The sequence below is a fragment of the Cydia splendana genome, chromosome 13, assembly GCF_910591565.1.
Source record: "Cydia splendana chromosome 13, ilCydSple1.2, whole genome shotgun sequence".
Classification (NCBI taxonomy): Eukaryota; Metazoa; Arthropoda; class Insecta; order Lepidoptera; family Tortricidae; genus Cydia; species Cydia splendana.
In genome coordinates, this window is record NC_085972.1 from 14127029 (window position 1) to 14150710 (window position 23682).

Genomic DNA, 23682 nt, shown 5'->3' on the forward strand with positions numbered 1-23682 from the left:
TTCCCATGTCAGGAGCAAATAAAAAACAATCGAAATGAGCATCCATAAATTTATTAATGTAACAAAACAATTCAACATTGCTTCAATTTTTTATGCGTTTCAGAGAATATAGGTAATTTTTACCTAAGCCAATATTTCCATTTATTATAAACAATTCGACAATTAAATCCCTGTCATAACGTAAAAGTATATTATTTATAAATTATACCAGAAATTAAACTTTGCTTCCATTCAAAATAAAGATAAATTACACCTAAGATAATCAAACCATAGTAGTGGACACCCCAACATTGGAGTCTTAAATATAAAGGTACAACTCTATTATTTACAAATCTTCACATTCGACATTTACACTTATACATACATGACACTGCATTCATTGTCTCCATCGCTAGTTTCATATTGTGTTTACTATCAGAACCACAACTCTTTTTAATAGTTTTATCACTGTCAATTTTAACTTATTTACATTATTTATACAATAACAAATTTATGAAATCATTCATCATAATCATAGTCATCATACTGTTCATGCTCCTCGCCATCAGCGTTTGGTGGATCGGGATCTTCTTCAACTCGGGGCTTCTTTATTAACAGACCTTGCTTTTGCAATTTTTCTATAGCCTCCAGTGCAGTTCGTTTTGAAGGGCTCATTTCGGTTGTCTCCATCCGGCTTACTTGACAGGTCTTAGCTACTTTTAGCCCAGAAATGTTACCGAGTCTATTTATTTGTTGCTGTTGAGTTACTGACTGAGCTTTCATTTGTGTAGAAGTTACGACAGAGTTACCTTTTTGCTGTTGAGTTACTGACTGAGCTTTCATTTGTGTAGAAGTTACGACAGAGTTCCCTTTCATTGTTTGACTGGTACTACAGAATTTACTCGTTTGTGAACTGGATGCGTAATGGAAGTTGGAACTGGTTTCTGCAGTCTCATTGCCAGGAATGAGAGATTCTTTTGGTTTCTTAAAACAACTAAAATGTCCTGGCGATTCTTCATTCCCAGGCCTTTTCAAAGTCTGATTTACAACTTTAGGCGAAATTTTTAATGGTCGCCCGACGGGTCTCGGTTGATGTGGCATGTTTTTTACTGGCATTCTTGGAGCATTCATAGGCCTTATTGGCGTAACACCGGGTCGCATAGGTACTAACTGATTTGAAACGGATGGTCTCACAACCGTACTAGAGGGAGGGCGAACAGGAGCCGGTTGCCTTATTTTAGGCCGGACGGTCCTAGGATTAGGCTGTACAGTCCTAGGATTAGGCTGCCTTACTGTAAGCCCTTTTAGATTGTTAGACGAATAAATATTTGGCATTCTAGGGCCCGTCTGCGGTTTTACCATTCTAGGAGCAGGCGACATTTTACTGGCATTAAAAACCTGCTGATTTACTGTAGTTTGGTTTACTCTGCGTATGGTTTTCGTAACGGTTGTTGTGATTTCTTCTATCACTGTTTCAGACTGAAAGGTTTTGACTTTAACTTCTTTGTTAACAGTATTTACTGCGCCAGATTTTGTAAGTTTCTGCTGCGCAGTTGAACAATTTGGACTTGAAGTGCCAGGCCCGGCGTTTCGTTTATTATTATTCATATTAGTAGTACTGGCCTTCTCGATATCATTTGTAATGTCAGGCCTGTTTTGTGTAACAGGCTTCATTACTAATTCTTTACACAAACTACTTTGATTAGCTTTAGATACATTTTCACTAGAATCACCGGTTTTTTCACTTATTGACTTAATTGTTATATTTTTACTAATATTTTTTAACAAGCCTTGGCTATTAGGTTTAACATTTTCATTTAACCTAACTTTTACATTTTGATTACTATAATCATCCATATCGTACATTCCTTTTGTAAATTGCTCGTCGCCACTATCTTCCGGAGACTGAGTCACAATCCCCGCGTTATTAGAGTCATTTTCGTGGTCGATGTTATCGTCATCTTCAGTTACTTCTGTTATTTTTACTTTACCAGTGTACGGCTCCTCGTCACTATCAGCACTATCGTCATTATTCGCAACATTGTCTCGGTTGAAATCTTGTGTAGGGTGAACAGTTTTTATATTTGATTGATTGAATGCATTTTTTGATTTAACTGTAACTTGTTGACCCAACTGTTTAAGAACATTGTTAAAATTATCGTTTTTATTTTTGGTACCTTTGTTGATAAATGTTGGTTTATGTGATGTATCCAATATCTGTTCAAAATCATCATTAGAACTAAACTCCCCATCATCATGCATTTCATATTCATCTGAAAACTGCTCTGAAAAGGTTTCTTCCTTTTTGACAACTACTTTTGGCGATACTTGATTGTTTGAAGACTTAAGAGTAATATGTTTACTCATATTTTTGATAGCATTTAAAACGGCAGGTGAGTTAATGTTAGCTTTAATAGGTTCTTTTTTGATTTGGGTAGGTTCTACTTTGTTTGTTTGTTGTTGTTCGTATTCATCATCCGAGTCATCAATATTGTAAATTTCAATATCTTGGTTCATTTCTTTTGTGTGCAAAGACTGTGTAATAACATTACCTTGCTTTATAACATCAGTTGTGTTATTTGATTTCACTGTTCCTAGTTGACTAACGGTTTTATTAGTAAGTACTGGTTTCGCCGTTATATTTTTTAAATTCTTTAAAATATTGTTACTGGACTGAATGTTAGTCGTCTTGTGCGTTTCATCGCCAGTTATATTTTCATTTATGTTTCCAAATGTTTTTTTGTTGATGAGTGATGATTGGACAGTTTTTATGTTGATATTGGACTTATTCTTCAGTCTATCCAAAGCTGAGCTATGATAATTTTCACTTTTCAATGGTATATCATCTTCGAAATTGTCAAACTTACTATCATTATCCTCATCTTGAGGAACGTCTTCTTTTGTTTGTTTCATCATAGGCGACATGGGCTTTATTGTTAAGGATTTACTAATATTCTTTAACATGTGGGACGATGATGTGAGAACAGATTGTTCTGTATTTTTTTCGCTTTTGTTTTTATTTTCAATTGGTCCATCATCTTCGGGATTATCAAAATCACTGTCATTGTGTTCGTCATTAGGAATATCTTTTGAGTGTTTTATTAGGGGTGACATGGATTTTACTGTTATATTTTTACTGATGTTCTTTAGGACTTCGGAAGTCGATGTCAAGTGATTAGACTGTTCTATACTTTTGACGCTTTTATTTTTATTTTCCGTTGATGTATCGTCTTCCAGACTATCAAAATCACTATCATAGTGTTCGTCGCTAGGGACATCCTCTTTTGGTTGTTTTATTATGGGTGACATGGGTTTTATTGTTATGTTTTTGCTAATATTCTTTAACATGTGAGAAGACGAAGTAATAGGAACAGATTGTTCCGTAACTTTGTCGTTTTTATTGATACGTTGATTTTTAACTATTGTGTCGCATTTGAGATTATCAAAATCACTTTCATTATGTTCGTCGCTAGGAACATCTTCTTTTGTGTGTTTCAGTAGGGGTGACATTGGTTTTATTAATATGTTTTTACTAATATTCTTTAAGACGTGGGGAGTCGTAACGGGGACAGATTGCTCCTTAACTTTGTCGCCTTTACTGTTACTTTGGCGTTCAATTAATGTGCCGTCTTCAGGATTGTTAAAAACATTATCATCACATTCGTCACTGTAAACATCATCCTTTGGGTAATTTGTAAGGGGTGACATAGATTTGATTGTTATGTTTTTACTTATACTTTGTAATGCTAGGGCAGGCGATGTTTTTTGAATAGATAGTTCTTTATTTATGTTGTCAGACTTTTTTACATGATTATTCTCAGTATTAGGGGCATTGTCTTTTTTGTACATCGCATCAGTCTTTTCGTTACCTATTGTGTTGTTTTTATTAGTTTCTGGAACACTAACATTTTTGATTGACTTAATAGTAATACCACTGTTTAAACTCTTTAATGTGTCTAAAGTATTCGTTTTTTGCAGATTATTACTTGGACAATTTTGTTCATCAGTGTTATCTACTTCTGATGTGGAAATGTTAGACCTCTTTTCTTCATCACATGGTGCTGATTGAGTGATAGGTTTGATTGTTATTTGTTTGCTAATATTTTTAATTGCGTCATTCTTATTATGGCCAGCCAAAATGTTACAGCTTACATTTGGTAACTTGCTTTCATTTAAATTTGCGTTTGCGCATTCTTTATTCACGGTTTCATCATTCCTATCGTCTATAGTATCTTTATCATTGATCTCTTGATTAATGTTTGGGTTTGTTTTAGGAATACATAATTCATCGCCCTTTTCTTCTTTTTCATGACTAATAGTTTCCATGCCTTCAAGGGCTTCCGTAGTATCAGCAGGGTGTTGATTTATTGTTTTTAGTTTGAATTCTGCTTCGCCATCGGGTGCTTTCTCTTGTGCAGACTTCTTAACTATTTTCAATTGACTGCTACTTTGATTAAGTAATTTTGATAGAACATCATTTGATGCACTAATAGCCTTTGTTTTTGGCTGATTCACGAGATTTTTAACCTTCGGGTTAACTTTTATAGCTTGGTCTATTGATTTAATTTTTGGAAATGATGGCTTGTTACCAGACGGAACTTTAACAGCAATACCTAACTTTTGTAATTTTTGCAAGTCCGCAGATGACGCATGTTTTGGACCTGATTTTGGAATTTGTGGCTTTTTAACTTTAAGTTGTTTTGTTATTACCTTTGTAGGAACTTCCTCAATACCTTGGAAATCTAGATCTTCGCCAAATACATCCTGGTTCATACTTAAGAACTCATCAAGAGTAATGGCTGATTTCTTGGATTTTTTGTGCTTTTTATGTTTTTTGGACCTTTTTACAGGGAGCTGATCATTGTCCTTTGGTTCATCCATAGCCATTTGGAGAAAACTTTCCTAGAATATGAACAAAGTATATTAATGTAAATTAAAGAAGAAAATCTTATCACTTATCACAGATTTCGACTTAAGACTTATTAATCAAAACAGGGACTGCTGCTAGTCAGCAGGTTGCTGAGTGAATGTATAATCATATTATTTAGGTCTACTTTTGATATTCTAATAATAGTATAGCTATATGTATACTTACAATTCCAACAGCATTCATATCAGTCTCAACATCAGGTAAACTATTCAAATCTTCAATCCTTTCCATAACAGGTGGGACAGTCTCAAGAGAGAATTCGGTTATTTCATTCTCATTCCTGCAAATCATACAATTGATTTAGAAATTAGAATAAGTGAGCTCCGCAGTTGGGTGAGGATTGTGAAACTGTATATGGTGAGTACGACCCTAGCTCGTAGTACACAATATAAGTTATTATTTGGTGACAAAAAAAATCGTGGGTACTAATTAATCCCAAGTAGGCTGAATAGTTAAACCCTAGCCCTCTGGGACCTCTGGGTAAGGTGAGATGAGATGACACAATCTTTTGTAAAAAAAAGCGCACGCACAAAGACCTTTAGTTCGGTCGCAGAGTGAACCTAATGCTGCTCAGGTAAGAAGTTGAATAAAATTTAAACGCTAATATGAGGCAGAGCCAGCAGAGGAATACTACAAACTACAAATTCAAAGTTTGTTTGTATTAATGAAGTTAAAGGAACATAAGGCTTACATTTCATTTGTTTCACTGTACAAGTCTTCTGAAGAGTGAAAGGTGAGATGTAACTCATAGGCGTCCAAATGATAGAAAACGGCTTCACAGAGAGGACACCGTAATACATCTGTTGGACGCTGGTTCTCTTCCTCGTGATCGTCACACATATGTTTCTACAATCAAGACATTAAAAGTTGCATTATAAATACCTACACATAAATGTACATTCTAGATGGAGTCTGGACACATAATAATCCCGTAACAAGTAGGTATGTTTTGTTGATATGTGACGTTCCACGAGAAAAGGTACCTTATGGCGGTCGGCGCTTACGTCATGTAGCACCGCAGTATTGGAGCGTCATTAGTAATAGCGTAAATGCACACAGCCATAAGGTACCTTTACCCGTACAACGTCACATATGGGTGCTGCAATAAAGTACGGAAAACATTAAAATTTACTATAATTCCATAACAGCCCTTAAGATCTCGCAAATCATGTCTCAAACTGTTCCATTATGCATTTGGTTCACATGGGACTAAATAAATATGTAGGTACTTCGCTGTACACTGACCAAGACACTTAAAATTGCAATGAAAGTAGGTCAATAGAATATCTATAAGGATTTTTCATAAATATTAAAGTATATGTGCCTCCAAAATTCTTGAAGCATTTACGATACTTACATGTAAATTAACTTTGTTAATATATTCCTCTCCACAGAATGAACAGAAATATACTGGCAGTAGATCCTGAAACCAATCCAATTACACATTTTATTTTTTTAATAAATATTTCTATAACATTGTTACATTTTATTTCGTAATCTAATGGTAGGCGTCTACAACGTCAACCCACAGCCTATCAGGGACCTATTAACCATGTGGACAATTAATACCTGACACTGACAATAATGATGGTACCACGGGTCAATATAAACTTTTTTTGGCTTCTGCAACAATATTTGCTTGTCGGACCAGCAAAGTACAGTGATTTGTTACTGTCTATTGTCAGGTGACACTTCACCATGGTGTAAATTGCAATTAACTATGGCATGTATGATCACAACCAGCATTCTTCTTACTCTACAAGAGGGTTTGGATTATAATCTCTTGCAAGCCCTTACTTTTGGTTTAAGCTGTAGTAATGGAATTATATTACAACAGGGTTCTCAGAGTGTGGTATGCGAACCTCCAGGGGTTAACCAGCAATCATAAAGGGATTTGCGACAAGCAAAAAGTACCTATAACCAGACTTACTGAAATACAGAGTGGTGTTTTTTTTTGTTATGTGATTTGCAGGTTACCAGTGCATGTCAATCAACAAATTAGAATGTTATGCTGAATTTAGTACAAGTATTACTTTTAAATGTAAAGTCTCAATCATCTTTTCATAAAAACAGGAACTACAAATTTGTCACATGTAAAGCTCTACTGAGAAAGGATATTATTTGAATTAGACCCCAAAGGGAGTGAAAATGCAGTTGAAAGTTTTTTAAACTTAAGTAACAATACAAACCTGATTCACCATCTTCTGTTTCTTGGAGTGTCCAATAATGGGTAGATCTGAATCTTGTCTATGAAAGAATTTGTTGTGGTACACCATAGCAGATGGAACCACAAAGTATACACTACAGCTATCACAGTGGAAATGACTATCCTTGCTTCCGGGTACCTCCTCCGTAGCACCATGGTTTGTATGTAAATGTTTATTATATAGGTGCTGAAAAATAGTCATACAGAAATTGGTTTGTATAGAAAAAATACTCTCTTAATATAAATTATAAAACATTTGTTAATTACCTACCATAACTTTTTTAAACTTCAATATAATAAGTCCAACTTGCCAACTGATCTTTTAAGGTTCTAGTAATTAGCATATTTTGCAAACAAATAATACCTCATAAATAAATACCTGCATACCTCATTAAAATAAAACTCACCTCAGTATCAATTTGTATCAGTATTGGTTTTGAAGAGTAGTGAGGTAGTGACATATTCATCAGTTACTTTAGTTGTCTACTAACTCCTATTTATCATACTATTTTAGTCCACGGACAAAGTACAGACACGTTCGTTCGTTTTATTGCCATTACTAGATAATACTTTCGAATGAGATAAGTTGTTTAGTGTGAGGTTATGTGTCACACTTGCCACACTGGCTTACCTTCATCGTAAAGAGCTTCCCGCACCAAGGACAGAAGTACTTTGCATCGTGCTCCGGGTGGACTTTATGCTTGTGAGTTATGGCTTTAGATATAGTAGGGAACACTTCGTCGCATACATCGCAGTTCACCATTTCTGACGCGTCGTTCGACTTTTCATTCGCAAACGGCACCTCATTCTGAACACGGCTTTTGGTCTTGATGCTTTCATTAAACTTAGGATCACCATGTTTCCTGGTAAAGTCATAGAATGATTAAATATCCAATAAGATATGAACATTAACATCATACATCTTAATTTATATGAAGTCGAAAGTACCTGAAATGAATTTGTAATTCGTCCTTATTATCGAACGTTTCTTTGCACAAAATGCAATTAAATTCTTCTGCCGAAGTCATAACGGCAAATACGTAAATAGTGCAGTTTCTTCAACGTTGTATTTACACTGAAGCTTCTACAAATTTACATGAAACATCCATAACACTGAAGCATTTCATTTAACTATATTTACTAAAAAGTACATTTAATGATATAATAACTAACTGATTGTAATCCCATAGTCATTAATTCAATACATAATTATTTTATGAAATAAACTTCAAATTCAACCACATTACAATGAAAACACAACAAGCAAAGCAAGCCATTTTGTTTTTGTTTCATAAAATTTAAATGGTGTGGCAACACAGGGCCCATCATTTCAGCCGAATGGGAATATTTAAGCTACACATTTAAAAACCCACCTTTTACAATCGCAGTTTATAATAAAATTTTGACTTCAGAACATACAGGGCTATCATGTTTTTGTTTAACATTATGGCCAAGCGCGCACCACGACTTTTTGTCGCGCGATAATTTAGTCGCTGAAGTGTAACGTATGTGTTTATGGCAGTGCGCGCACATGCGACAAAAAATCGCAGCGATTTTAAAATTGTGATTTGTTACATTTTTCCGCGACTGCTCGCGACGCGATTGTCGCAAAAGTGAATTGCAGCATACGAAGTTGTATGGCCCCGCGCGCACTGCGATAATAAAGTCGCACCCCGGACCTCAGTCGGCATTTCGATCTCCAAGCGTCAACATGTTTCTCCAATGGAGTCACAAGATGAGACGCTAGATGTTGACCATTTAATTATGGAAATAGAAGGAGATCACCTTTGTGGTGCATAAATACTCAAAGTCATACAGCGATCGCATATTGAAGACACGTTTCACGACAAGCGACTGGTACAAAATCCATGTTGAGAATGAACAAATCGTCGACTTTTTATCGCAGTGCGCGCAGTGAATTTTCTGCGATATATAAATAAATAAATAAATATTAGGGGACATCTTACACAGATCATATTACAGCGCGATTCTAAAATTGTGTCGCAAAAATTAAAATCGTAGTGCGCGCTTGGCCTAAAATCTTGCACGTTACTTGAGCCAAATATGAAAATGGGTTTGAATTCGTTTGAAGCATCGACGTTCGACGTCCCCTTCGGTAATTATATTTTTTTTTATGCATAAAATTGCATACATTTGCGTCTAATACTTTATCGTGTAGGAAAAATGTGCTAAATCCAAAATGCTGTAGCTGTAGTGGACGTCCACCCACGCTGAAGTATAAACGCGACCATTGCGTGATTTTTAAACTTTCTCGTGGTCATTCACGTCAACCCTTCAAGTGGCGTTCAACCCGTGAGTAGTCGGATTAGGGCTTCCAAATACCGGACTTCTTTCAATACCGGTATTAATACCGAAACTGTCTTCATCAATACCGGGATCCCGGGATCCCGGTATTGACTATGAATCGCCTAAAAATTTTGAATTTTATTTAAGAAAGGCTCACTGTAACACCAGATATGTATGTTCTTAGCTTAGGCACCGAATAAATAATAGTACTAGGTACAGAAGACTCACTCTCTAACAAAATGCGTCTGTTACGATCAGGACAGATATGGCCGCTAGGTGGCGACAGCGCCACGCGCGGCTTAAGGGTAGCCACCAAAATTGGTGTGGAACGGATGATTTGTAGCTACCTGTTGCAAAGCGACGACATCGCGGAGTGGGCCACGCCTGGCTTAGGATATTAAACAATAATCGCCATCTGCAATAATTATCATTTCATCCTCCAGGTTGGCAATCATTTTAACCGCCTTGTTGGCTTCACCAGTCACATTTTTAGTTCAACCTATATCCCAGCCAATAAATATTCGAAATTGACACCAAAAATTCTTGTGCCATACTCCGCCCATACTACAGTTCATTTCTTTCTATTGTTTGATAAAATTTTAAGAACTAATTATATTAATATAATATCCTGAACATCTGAATTCATCACCAAATATTTATCTAACGCATATGCACAGATCTTGTTTCAATTAAATGATCTACTTTAATTAAATGGGCAAGTAATCTTCTTAATACAGCCGAATTTGATCATTTTAGTTGATTTTAACGGCACATTTTCCTTGTTTTTGAAAATACCGGGATCCCGGTATTGCATTAAAAAATACCGGTATTGAAAAATGCGTTTAAACAGACGGGATCCCGGTATTTCGGCATCCCGGGATCCCGGTATTGGAAGCCCTAAGTCGGATCGAATACTAGTAGAATGGCAGCTTACCACTTACGAGTTGTGGTGAACCTCTTTACCCATATGATTTATTATTTTTCTATCCTACATGCCTAATTCATATTGTCATTCACATACGTCATGTTTTGCTAATTAAAACCTACAGATTAGGTTTTGCCTATTATTTCAATTTAATTAGCAAACAAAACGACTAATTACGAATGGATAAGTATTTACGCCCTGAGCGGTTTGAAGGAGACCCATCGCAAAGCACCGCGGCCGCAGAATGGGAACATTGGAAGAAGACCTTCAACAACTTCCTGGCGGTGCAAGTTCTCTCTTCCGATCAGGTCAAGCTAAATATTTTAATCAATCATCTGTCTCCGAATGTATATAACTACATAAGCGAGTGTCAAACTTACGAACAAGCAATACGCGTACTAGACGGGATTTACGTAAAACCTAAGAACATCCTTTATGCGCGCCATGCTCTCGCTACACGAAAGCAAAACAGTGAAGAGACAATCGACACATATATTCAAGCTCTGAAACAATTATCTAAAGACTGTGACTTCACTGCCGTCGATGGCAATACAAACCGGGACGACAATATCCGTGATGCCTTCATAGCAGGAATCTCTTCAACAAAAATCAGAGAAAGGGTTCTTGAGAACCTCAGCCTAACATTAGATGAAGCACACAACCGAGCTCGCTCCCTAGAGATGGCAGAAGTTAACACATTACATTACAGCAGCACGACCCCTGTGAATGCAACTATTGAAAACATACGCAATACAGCTGGTCCAAGCGAAAACACTTCCGCGCCAGCCTTGCGGAGCAATCGAAAATGTTTCTTCTGCGGAGGACGTGTACATCCACGCAAGACCTGTCCCGCCTTCGACGCTTCTTGTCAGCTTTGCAATAAGAAGGGACATTTCGCTAACGTATGTCGTAGCAAGAATCAAACCAGTGCTGCAATATCTGATACGAATAATGTCAGTTCCAGCATCGTCGCTGCATCACCGTCATCGTTACGCAAAACAACGATACCTACGTACATCAACGGTATCAAAGCTGAAGTATTGCTAGATACTGGCAGTGCCAAGAGCTTTATGGATTCCAAATTTGCTAAGTCATGTTCCTTGACAAGTAAGCCCAGCCAACAGAGAATATCCATGGCCTCTCTAAGTCATAGTGAACCAGTTGCAGGAGAAATAACTATCGATCTTACATTGGGTAAGCATTCATATGATCACTTACGGCTACTGCTAGTAGAAAATCTATGTTCCGACGTCATTATTGGCCTCGACGTATTGGCTCAACATTCTTCTATCGAATTCGATTTTGGCGGTCCGAGAGAACCTTTAGTTGTCTGCAATGTGGCTGTAGCGTCCGTGCCTGCAGTACCTTTATTTGCAAACCTAACGCCTGGATACAAACCGATTGCCATCAAGTCACGGCGGTACAGTGACGACGATCGACGCTTTATTGAGGAGGAGATAAAGAACCTTTTAAAGGAAGGTATCATCGAAGAAAGTAGGTCACCATGGCGAGCGCAGGTACTAATTACGAAATCTGCTACCCATAAGAAACGTCTTGTAATCGACTACTCAAGAACTATTAATCAATACACTGAAACTAGATGCTTACCCACATCCCAGCATTGAATAATTGATTTCAAAAGTAGCTAAATACTCCGTCTTCAGCGCTATAGATTTGAAGAGTGCATACCACCAGGTGCCAATTTTGCCAGAGGAGAGACATTATACTGCGTTCGAAGCTGCCGGAAATCTTTACGAATTCCGCCGCATCCCTTTTGGTGTTACCAATGGAGTTTCTAGCTTCCAGAGAACCATAGATTGGCTTATTCGGACAGAAAATCTGGCAGGCTCATTTGCCTATCTCGACGACATAACAATATGTGGCAAGTCACCTGAAGAGCATGATACGAATTTGCAAAACTTTCTGACAGCTGCTAAAAAGTACGGTCTTACTCTCAATGAAACCAAATCTATTTTTAAACACTCTTTCATTAATATACTTGGCTATACGATCGCTAATAATGTTATCCAACCTGACAGTGCCAGATTAGAGCCTCTTTTAAACTTACCTCCTCCGCATGACTTGCCCAGTATGCGCAGAGCCCTGGGCATGTTCGCTCACTACTCCAAGTGGATACCAAACTTCTCTGAAAAAGTACACGAGCTAGCAAAAACAAAGACATTTCCACTAACCAATACTATGATTAAAGATTTCGGAGATCTTAATCTTCTTTACATAGTAAAATCGTGTGTTCACGCCATTGACGACAACGTTCCATTTACGGTTGAGACAGATGCATCGGAGCACTCAATTGCCGCGACGCTTTCACAAGCTGGCAGGCCTGTAGCATTCTATTCGAGAACACTTAATCAAAGCGAACAGAACCATTCGGCGATTGAGAAAGAAGCTTACGCTATCGTTGAATCCTTAAAGAAATGGCGGCATTTTCTCATCGGGAAGCTATTTCTGCTCATCACTGATCAGCGTTTTGTTTCCTTTATGTTCGACAAGAAACATACCAGTAAAATCAAAAATGAGAAAATTCAGCGCTGGCGCCTGGAGCTGTCTCCATACAAATATGAAATAGTGTACAGACCCGGCACACAGAACCATGTAGCGGATGCCCTCTCCCGTGTCTGCGCCATCGTCGATACACCTGCGAAGCTGCAATCTCTCCATGAAGCTCTCTGTCACCCAGGAGTAACAAGAATGCCACATTGGGTTCGTTCCAAAAACTTGGCATATTCCATTGAAGAAATAAGGAACATGACGAACCAATGTCGCATCTGCTCAGAAGTTAAGCCTAGATTATCTAAAGCAGATCCACAAAATAGACTTAAATAGACACAAAAAAAAATAGACACAAAAGCTGTAGCGCCATTTGAAAGACTGAGCATGGATTTTAAAGGGCCCGTACCGTCCAGATCAAGTAACAAATACATTTTAACAGTGATCGATGAGTATTCCCGATTTCCATTTGCCTTTCCATGCTCCGACATAAGCGCCAAAACTGTTATCAAACATTTAGACAGCATTTTTAGTATGTTTGGCATGCCTGCCTACGTACACTCCGATCGTGGGACATCGTTCTTGTCGGATGAGGTGAAGGACTATTTTAACTCTAGAGGAGTAGCGACAAGTCGTACGTCGCCATACAATCCTCGAGGAAATGGCCAAGTCGAGAAACTGAATGGAACCCTGTGGAAATCTATTCAACTAGCGCTCAAGTCTAGAAACCTACCAATAGAATGTTGGGAGGATGTCCTTCCACAAGCGTTGCACTCGATACGTTCCCTGCTATGCACAACTACGAACTGCACGCCACATGAGAGGATGTTCCGCCATCCGCGAAAATCACCAAATGGAGAATCAATTCCGACATGGCTAACTAGCTCGAACAAGGTCCTTATGCGACGATTTAATCGAAAATAGAAGTACCAACCGTTAGTAGAAGAAGTGGAGGTAATAGAAACCAATCCCACTTATTCATACGTACGGACTGAGGATGGACGAGAGACGACTGTGTCCAACCGTCACCTGGGGATAACGAGTATGTAGATAACGACCCCGAAAGAGCACAGTCACCGCCACATTCATGTTCGCCACCGACTACGCCGAATTCATCACCGACTCACTCACGCCAAGATTCGCCGTTCGCCACTCCGCTGTCGCAGTCGCCATCCGAGACTCTGCAAGAAGTGTCAGAGCCACCGAGCCCTGATGGCAATGAACCCGCAGGTGCAGAGCAACCCCGGAGGTCTGGCAGAATCCGGAATTCGCCAAAGTATTTATCCGATTATATCTGGCCCGGGTGAATGTGGTGAACCTCTTTACCCATATCATTTATTATTTTTCTATCCTACATGCCTAATTCATATTGTGATTCACATACGTCATGTTTTGCTAATTAAAACCTACAGATTAGGTTTTGCCTATTATTTCACGAGTATGATGCAAAAACCAGTAGACTGTCGGCCACAAGTGAATGGTTAATGAACAGTTGCCGTATTTAAAGGTGAAATTGAACGCTTTTAAGTATAGTTACACTCTTCAAATTAGCACCCTACTAATAAACTAAGGCACGTATTTAACCGGTCACCTAATTAATCGAATTTGGGTAGTTTAAAATAATAGAAATAGGTACTAAAATTAATAGTTTGGCAACAAAAACGGAGCCTTAAAATATATCAATATGAGTTGTATTTTAATGCCGTTACAGCTTTTGTTTATTTTTAGGCAGGTACTAAATATTTATTTGGCAACTGAATTATTATATTGGCGACTATTTATGAAGCACATTTTAAAAAGAAAACGGCTATCTATTAATTTACAGATGAAGTTCTTTTAAAATATTTTGATTGGTCACTACACGGTCAACCTAACACGCTCCTCCTCGCTTCGCTCGTCGTCGCACCACTCGCACCTATCTTTTGACTCTGGCAGAACACAGTGGTAACTATTGAAATTAGTAAATTAAAAATTTAAAGACCTAATTAATGGTATAGTGGCCATTAGGTGTTTCATGACTAGGAATTTCGACTATAAGTATAGCAAATATAGCAGGGTATTATTGGTAAATAAATTTGTGGTGTTTTGTGGATTAGGAAATTTGTCAATTTAAAGTACTAGGTATGCATATGTTTAAATTATTTAAAAATGGAGTATTTAAAGCTTATGTATATGGGTATCTTAGGTATTCTGTATATGTACCAAATATATAAATAACCAAATTTTATGATCGCTTTACAATATTAGTTGCCAACTTATTATTTTAGACGCCAACCTATCAATTCAAGTTCCCTATAATTTTTTTGGGTGGCTTGATTTTGCTGCCAGTTTTTTAATAATATGATGCTTAAATTTCAGGCTAATATAAATTTATTGGTGCTAAAATATTAATTCACAGCCAAATTATATTATTATATGCCCAGTGAAAGTTCCTGTTTAATATTTTAGTTGCCCGGTTAATAATAAGCCATAAACTAACAGAACAGATAATACAGTAAGAACCCCCACCAAAAAACGCCACCTTAACGACACGATTCATTGTAAATTTTCTAATCTATCTCCCCTACAAGCGCCAAATCTTCACACTTGACTTTCGAACAACTTGTGAAGATTTACTGTACATTGCAGAACATCTTTCAGGTATAACTGACAATTCACGGAAGATGTTGAAGCAAATGAGCACTACTACCTTCTTCTGCACAAAACGCGCTTATTCGAACGCAGCTGGAAAAATAAATGCACGCAAGTATGTGCTAACAAAATACTTCCAAGGGGAGCCAAAAAAGAGCGACTTTAAAATCGTTGAAGAAGAACTTCCAGAAATAAAAGATGGAGGTGAATATAAAATGAGCACTAATACAAAGAAAACTATTTTATTTTTGTTCTAATTAAAGCATGGGTTACTTGTTTACTCCAAAAACTATGCATTTTAAAATATTTTACAGAAATATTAACGGAAGCAGAATATTTAAGCGTCGATCCTTACATGCGCGCTTATATGATCGGATACAAATTGCCCACTGACATGATAGGTGGCCAAATTGCTAAGTATGGAGTATTATTTTTATTATCAAATTTATTTATTTTGGGTGTCAATAGCAATTCAAAAAGCTATATGAAACTTAAGAGCTCCACAAACCTTGCAACAAGCCGCATGCCATTACATACATACATTGCCGATTGCCGACTAATGGCGGACTAAAGGGATTTGCAATACATTGCAGCATTTGATTTAATTCGTTGCTTCTAATTAGCCAGCAACTATCTAAATTTGGTTTATTAGTTGTTGCAAGTTCACTAGAAGCCTTATACAAATGCAAAAAATAAATGGATCGATGAAATGCGAAATGCAATGCGAAATGTATCAAAAACCGCATGCGATTTGTTACAGGGTAAGTGAAGCCCCTTCAAGTTATAATCAGTGAGAAGGTCTTCAGTTGAGATTATCTATACTCGTTTAAATAATAAATAACTTTTCATAATTTCAGGATAATTGCGAGTCGTAATGATCAGTACCCCGTGGGCAAATACGTGGCTGGTTCATTTGGATGGCGCACACATACCATTTGCAACCCTAAATCATCACCCTACTTTGGATTTATGCCTATCACACTTTTGCCTGATACGAGCCCACATCCAATTTCGCTTGGCTTAGGAGTAATTGGAATGCCAGGGTAAGAACAAACTTTAAACCGAATTATACAAGTCTACTGTAACGACTGACTGGAATGTCTACATAATATGACAACGTTTTGTTTTTTAGTAATACAGCATATTTCGGAGTTAAAGAAATATTATACCCAAAAGCAGGTGAGACCATTGCCATTACTGGAGCAGCTGGTGCGGTTGGTTCCCATGTTGGACAAATTGGAAAAATATTAGGTACGGAAAATGCACTATTTTTTAAACATCTAAGCACTATTATTGCAATCATACATATGTTCAGTTTATTTATGTCCTTTTTTATTTCCTCAGGATGTCGCGTGATCGGATTTGCTGGTACAGACGAAAAATGCGAATATTTGCAGAAAGAGTTGGGTTTTGATCACGCTTTCAATTACAAAACTGCTAATATCAAAACTGCTTTGAGGGAAGGAGCACCAAATCGCATTGATTGCTACTTCGATAATGTATGTTTAATTTTTATTCTTTGAACTGATTATGATACACTTAATGTTGAAATATAAAACTTTATTGTAGGTTGGCGGTGAAATTAGCTCGACAATTATGGGTCATATGAACAAATACGGACGCGTGGCAGTTTGTGGTTCTATATCGTCGTATAATGATACGGCTTTACCAAAAGGTTAGTACCTATAATAAAAATGACGAATTAAGATGTAGGTATAAGATTTGTGTTTGATTTAATGTTAAAAATATATTTTTTAGTGACTATACTACAACCATCAATCGTGTTTAAAGAACTAAAAGTAGAGGGGTTTTTAGTAAATCGTTGGCTTGATCGCTGGGACGAAGGAATCAAAGCTAATATGACCTGGCTGCAAGAGGGAAAAATTAAATACCAAGAGAAAGTTTACAATGGTTTTGATAACATGGTTGAAGCGCTGGTTGGAATATTGAGAGGAGAAAATACTGGAAAAGCTGTTGTTAAAGTAAAGTAATCTATATTCTGTTTTGTTAAAGTAAAGTAATCAATATTGTGTAACAAAGAATTGATTAAAAACCGAACCTAAAAAATAATTAGTTTTATTTCAAACATTGTTTTATAATTGTAATAAACTGTTGAACGTCCGTCCATCCGTCTGTTTGTCAAGACCCTTTAGAGTTAGACCGTAAAAAGTCTGCAGCGATTTTGATAGCCCACGCAGTGCAAGTGTCATTTCAAACTTCTATGAAATTATGACGTTTAAATAACACTTACACTGCGTGGGCTATCAAATCCGCTGCAGACTTTTATTGGTGCGACTATATCTCGGGAACATGTGGAGATATCGAGTTGAAATTAAGACCTCAGGTTTATGGTCCCTTGAGCTGTAAAAAAATTAAAGTTCTAAGTTAACGTAAAAAAAGATACGGCCGTTTATGCCGCAAAAATCTTATATTTGGACACTCAATGGAATCTAAATTTATAGGGTATTTCCCTTTGACCTAAAACTAGGAAATTTGATCAGTAATATCGTCATACACTACAAATACAGGAAAAAAATCTCAAAACTTATTTTTTTAGATGTTACCGTTCACGACAAAATTATTAAATAAAGCGCCCAATTCTTACAAAATTAATATCGCCGATGCCGATAATTGAATTGAAACCATGCTAGCCCTGCGTTCAAGTACCAACTGTCAATGTCATTGTCACTGGAAGTTCGCGCATTGCGTGTGCCGGTCTTTTGTTTATGTTGTGTTACCGTTTTAAGTTCAAACCATTCTATCAAATCTATCATTAAATAATATTGCTTTTTATGAATCATCAAATACATTAATTGTGTCAATAATAGGTACTCGTAAGATTAGTGCTTAGTGGTGAAAATATACCACACTATGCCTAATTTGAGTTTCCTCGATAAGTACTCAAAGAAATCGTCCAAAACTGTGTACGTGTGTACATTTAAATCTCCAGTGGGTGAAGTGATTGCAGCTGCAGATGATGAATACTTGTATGTTGTCACTTTCGAGGATTCTAAAGTGTTCGAAAAAAGTTTCAAAACTCTTAGTGATGAACTGGCATGTAGTTTCAAGCAGGAAAAGAATGGTATTTTGAATCAGTTTGAAGAAGAACTCAAGGCTTATTTGAATGGTGATTTAAAGAAGTTCTCAGTGCCTATAAAAACTTATGGCTCCGATTTTCAGAAGGTTTGTTTGTTTACATTTGTTCAGGCCTTTACGTTTTATTTTTTTTAATGAATAAATATAGTTAATTAATTAGATATTATAGGACCTTTTCACACGGATCAATCAGATCAACCTAGTCCCACAGTAAGGCTTGTGTTGTGGGTTATATATTATAGAAATACTTATATATGAAGAAAACATCTATAACTCGGCCACAAATATTAAAATAAACACACAAATAAATACAAGGATTCAACCCTTATGCTTTATAGGCAGGGTCACTACCAACTAATAGTCTAGGAGTATATTTAAGTTATGTTCCATTCAATATATAATATGTTGTAAGTTATTGACGACCAAGAAGATAACTTTTACATTAATTGCATGTTTCAAATTGGAATTAAAAATATTACAGGAGGTATGGAACAAGCTACTGGAGCTTCCATATGCATCAACAATGTCTTATGGTGACCTGGCTAAAGCCATGGGACGGCCAGGCAGTCATGCCAGGGCTATTGGCGCGGCCTGTGGAGCCAACTCACATCTGGTGGTGGTGCCTTGTCATCGTCTGGTTGGATCTACATCTAAAGGGGGCTTCAACAGTGGAGTAGACAGGAAGGAATGGTTACTACAACTTGAAAAGAAACATTCATGAATTTGGTAAGAATTTAATTTAAATGTAAAATTTGTATTATAAATAAGTACAAAATAAATCATGTTGATTTTTCACTAAACTTAGTATTTACTGACATAGTAAATTAAGTAGGGTGAGTGTACCAGTAGTACACTAATTCAAACTTATTTTGAAAATATTGAGAATTCTTAAAGTCTCCCAATTTTATCATTGTACCAACCACACTAATAAAACCTAGTCTTAAACAGAAATTTATGAAATTGTAAATCACACCTTTAAGTGCAACTTTAAGTAAATTTCATTTTAAGGTGCGGTGTGTAGTAAAATGCACTTTTTTGTCACCATATTTACAGACTTTTACAAGGATTTCATGCATTATTTTCTAGTATGTATAACTTCAGTCCTTGAACTACGTTATTGCTTGTCAGAAACACGACGGCTCATTATTTTCTCGATAGAATCTTAAGTTGAAAACATGCCTAACACTGTCTTTATTTCCTTATGTTAGAAGTACTAGGACGAAAATGTATATGAAACTTACTTCAGTCGATAGCTTTTAAGTAAATCTTCATTATTGCTTGTCCTTTTATCGATACGTTAATTTTTTCATTCATCATTTGATGAATTCAACATTTTGCGTACTAAATTACACCCTACGCGGCAATACCTTGCGCCTATTCCTCACGCCAGTACGCCCGTGACCACTGTCAGCGTCGGACCTGTGCTAGTTTAGCGGACGTTACATAAAATGGGTAATCACCGTATAAATATGCAAATATGTTATACACACAATGTTTTTCAACATACTTACGAAGAAAAGCAAAATAATTCTTAAATACGGTGACATTTCAGACATTCGTCCGTCATATTGTCATTTTATAACAAGTTGGGCAGCAAAGGCACACACCCATCTAAATACGATCACGATTGATAAATTGTGTAAACATATTTTAAAAGGCTATAAAATTAATCAAATTGAATAATTTAGACTGGTCACATTTTTGTAAAAATCGATTTGTACTGGCAAAACATATTACTTTTTGGCAACCGGGTTTTTTAACCTAATTAGACCCCGCTGAATCCGAAGGTTGCTTGATCGAATTCTTGACTGGAAGTGAGATATGTGATATTAAAGGTCCCTTTTTTTAGTTTTTCGTAAATAACACGTAAACGGTGGCCAATATAAAAAAAAATGAACTAATAATCTACACAAAATTTTCAATAAAAAAGATTCAGTACATTTTTAGCAGGGATCAATATTTAAAAAGATAATAAAGAGGGAAAGTTAATTAAATAAATTCTAAGGTTCCTTGGTTTTATTTTTTCGTTAATAATTTTAAAAGTATGACATATAGCAAAAACAAATCTTACACATAAATAATAAACATAAAATTCTCTACAGGAAACATGTAGAACACTTTTCGCTAGGATCAATATTAAAAAGACAAAGCAGCCGGTAAGTTAATTACAATCAATTTTAAAGTCCCTTTTTAGTTTCTTGTAAATAACTCGTAAACGGTGTCCCATAGCAAAATAGGTTTTTATGAATAAATAATCTACATAAAATATCCTGCAAAAAATATCTGAACACTTTTCTCTATGATCAATATTTAAAACGATATTAAAGGAAGAAAGTTCATTACAATCAATTCACATGTCACTTTTTTTAGTTTTTAGGGTCCCGTACCTCAAAAGGAAAAAACGGAACCCTTATAGGATCACTCGTGCGACTGTATGTCTGTCTGTCCGTCTGTCACAGCCCATTTTCTTCAAAAGTACTGGACCAATTAAGTTGAAATTTGGTACACACATGTAAATTCGTGACCCAAAGACGGACATCTTACGTAAACAAATGAATTTTAAACATGGAGGCCACTTTTTAGCCAAGGGGGGTTAATTAACATTAAGAACCTATTTTGCTATGGGCCACCGTTTACGAGTCATTTACGAAAAACTTAAAATAGGGACCTGGAAATTGATTATAATTAACTTACCCCCTTTAATACCTCATTAAATATTGATCGTAGCGAAAAAGTGTACAAAACCTTTTTTGTGGACAATTTTATGTTCAATATTTATGTATAATATTTTTTTGCAACGGGGGCACCGTTTACGAGTTATTTACGAAAAAAAAAGCGACCTGTGAACTGATTGTGATTAACTTCCCATACAACCATTTCCAGTCGCCGTTACGACGCGGTGTTGACACATCTTGTGTCGACACCGTCTGTTTCGGTCACAATTCCAGTCGCAGAGTCGTCGCCGTGTCGACACAGTTACCAGAAATGGGGAAGGGTCGACACATGACACAAAGTGACATAAAGTGTGGTCGCCGTGTGCACACATTGTTTCGGGTTTGCGACTACTTTATGCCAAAATCATTCGTTCATTCGTTCATTTTGTTCCTGTCAAATGGAAACTGTCAGATGGAAAAATACTTAAATAAAAATAAGTGACATTAATACGCCATCTCTAAAACGGATTACAAGACGTAATTATATATTGTTTGCATTTATATTACAATATGACTTAAATTATTATGGGGAATTAAACTGCTCGAGTGATTTGATAAACTAAGTGTAATATAATCAACGCGCCACCACATTGTTTTAGTTTAGCCGGAAATGAAATTGTTTACTTCTCAGTGCCTGTGTTCATAACTATATTATTTGAAGCATTTTTAGTACTTCGATGCGTATACTATACTTAAATAACAGAAATAACGCTTTACATACTACGAAACTTGTTAATTATGATGTATAAATATGGTTTAAGGCTGAGAAATATTGCAGTCACAAAGTAGTTGCAATGTTTCGACTTTGTGTCGACTCTGTGTTGACACATGACACGCGCTGTCAAAAGTAATAACAAAGTTACTGGTATGTTACTGGATTTGCAAAATGGCTCCTTGTGTTGATTTGTTTTCAGATATTCTCAAAGTGTAAAAATGCTGTGGTCAGAGATGGGCATTAATCGATTAACTGTTTATTCGACTAATTAATGGAATAAAAAAAGTTAATTCTCAAATTTTAATCGCGATTAGTTTAGTCGACCTAACATAGATTGAAATTGAATTAATCTGAATATTAATCGAATAAATTATCGATTAAATCTCGATTGAAAGTTGACAGGGGGCCATTTTTGTACGTAAAAATAATAGAAATGTCTTGCATGCAGATGGTAGCAAAACACTTTGTCATAAAAGTCGAGATGGGTGTCGATATATAGGTTTTAGGGAGTGCCGATTTCGAAAATAGTGACCATTTTTGAATCCGAAATGGCGGCCATGCACTGTGTCTTAAAAGTCGTCATGGATGTCGTTTTATACGTTTTAGGGGGCCCCAATTTTGAAAATGATGACCATTTTGGAATCCAAAATGGCGGCCATGCACTATGCCATAAAAGTCGTCATGGGTGTCGTTTTATAGGTTTTAGGGGGCGCAGATTTCGAAAATGATAACCATTTTGGATTCCAAGATGGCGGCCATGCACTATGTCATAAAAGTCGTCATGGATGTCGTTTTATAGGTTTTAGGGGGCCCCGATTTAGAAAATGATGACCATTTTGAAATCCAAAATGGCGGCCATGCACTATGTCATAAAAGTCGTCATGGGTGTCGTTTTATAGGTTTTGGGGGGCGCAGATTTAGAAAATGATAACCATTTTGGATTCCAAAATGGCGGCCATGCACTATGTCATAAAAATCGTCATGGGTGTCGTTTTATAGGTTTTAGGGGGCGCAGATTTCGAAAATGATGACCATTTTGGATTCCAAGATGGCGGCCATGCACTATGTCATAAAAGTCGTCATGTATGTCGTTTTATAGGTTTTAGGGGGCCCCGCTTTCGAAATTGATGACCATTTTGGAATCCAAAATGGCGGCCATGCACTATGTCATAAAAGTCGTCATGGGAATCGTTTTATAGGTTTTGGGGGGCGCAGATTTCGAAAATGATAACATTTTCAATTTATAAATGGCGGCAATGCACTATGTCATAAAAGTCGTCATGGATATCGTTTTATAGGTTTTAGGGGGCGCAGATTTCGAAAATGATGACTATTTTGGATTCCAAGATGGCGGCCATGCACTATGTCATAAAAGTCGTCATGGATGTCGTTTTATAGGTTTTAGGGGGCGCAGATTTCGAAAATGATGACTATTTTGGATTCCACTTTTATGACAAAATACGTAGCCGCCATCTTGGATTATAAAATGATCATCGTTTTCGAATTCTGCACTCCCTAAAACCTATAAATCGACATCCGTGACTACGCAAGTTATCTTTATTTTCAGATCTAACAAATTGCTACAGAATACAAAGGACAAAAAAGGAGCGAGGAGGTAATGAAACAAGCAAAAATACAGATGATTCCTCGACGCAATTGGGTGATTCTTAA

The 23682-nt window shown here is 36.6% G+C and overlaps 4 protein-coding genes across 5 annotated transcripts; 3 read left to right on the top strand and 1 right to left on the bottom strand.

Moving 5' to 3' along the window:
* Nucleotides 1–35: 35 nt before the first annotated feature.
* On the bottom strand, nucleotides 36–8395 carry LOC134796178 (protein PFC0760c-like). Of its 2 annotated transcripts, XM_063768161.1 has the most exons (8): nucleotides 8289–8307; nucleotides 8064–8199; nucleotides 7747–7978; nucleotides 7099–7302; nucleotides 6267–6332; nucleotides 5601–5755; nucleotides 5075–5189; nucleotides 36–4881 (listed from the first exon to the last, which is right to left on the bottom strand). In XM_063768161.1, the coding sequence occupies exons 2-8, from the start codon at nucleotides 8141–8143 to the stop codon at nucleotides 499–501; spliced, it is 5235 nt and encodes a 1744-aa protein (XP_063624231.1). In that variant the 5' UTR covers nucleotides 8144–8199; nucleotides 8289–8307; the 3' UTR covers nucleotides 36–498. The 2 variants fall into 2 exon arrangements, with proteins under 2 accessions (XP_063624231.1, XP_063624230.1); XM_063768160.1 differs by having other exon boundaries at nucleotides 8064–8395.
* A 2131-nt stretch (nucleotides 8396–10526) lies between these two features.
* LOC134796503 (uncharacterized) lies at nucleotides 10527–13191 on the top strand. Its single transcript, XM_063768692.1, has 2 exons — nucleotides 10527–11864; nucleotides 12043–13191. The coding sequence occupies exons 1-2, from the start codon at nucleotides 10527–10529 to the stop codon at nucleotides 13189–13191; spliced, it is 2487 nt and encodes an 828-aa protein (XP_063624762.1).
* Nucleotides 13192–15487: 2296 nt separating this feature from the next.
* On the top strand, nucleotides 15488–17492 carry LOC134796583 (prostaglandin reductase 1-like). The gene is made up of 7 exons (XM_063768757.1): nucleotides 15488–15690; nucleotides 15801–15903; nucleotides 16344–16529; nucleotides 16619–16737; nucleotides 16831–16985; nucleotides 17056–17161; nucleotides 17245–17492. The coding sequence occupies exons 1-7, from the start codon at nucleotides 15519–15521 to the stop codon at nucleotides 17475–17477; spliced, it is 1074 nt and encodes a 357-aa protein (XP_063624827.1). The 5' UTR covers nucleotides 15488–15518; the 3' UTR covers nucleotides 17478–17492.
* An 835-nt stretch (nucleotides 17493–18327) lies between these two features.
* On the top strand, nucleotides 18328–19375 carry LOC134796154 (methylated-DNA--protein-cysteine methyltransferase). The gene is made up of 2 exons (XM_063768126.1): nucleotides 18328–18669; nucleotides 19064–19375. The coding sequence occupies exons 1-2, from the start codon at nucleotides 18358–18360 to the stop codon at nucleotides 19301–19303; spliced, it is 552 nt and encodes a 183-aa protein (XP_063624196.1). The 5' UTR covers nucleotides 18328–18357; the 3' UTR covers nucleotides 19304–19375.
* The last annotated feature ends 4307 nt before the right edge of the window (nucleotides 19376–23682 follow it).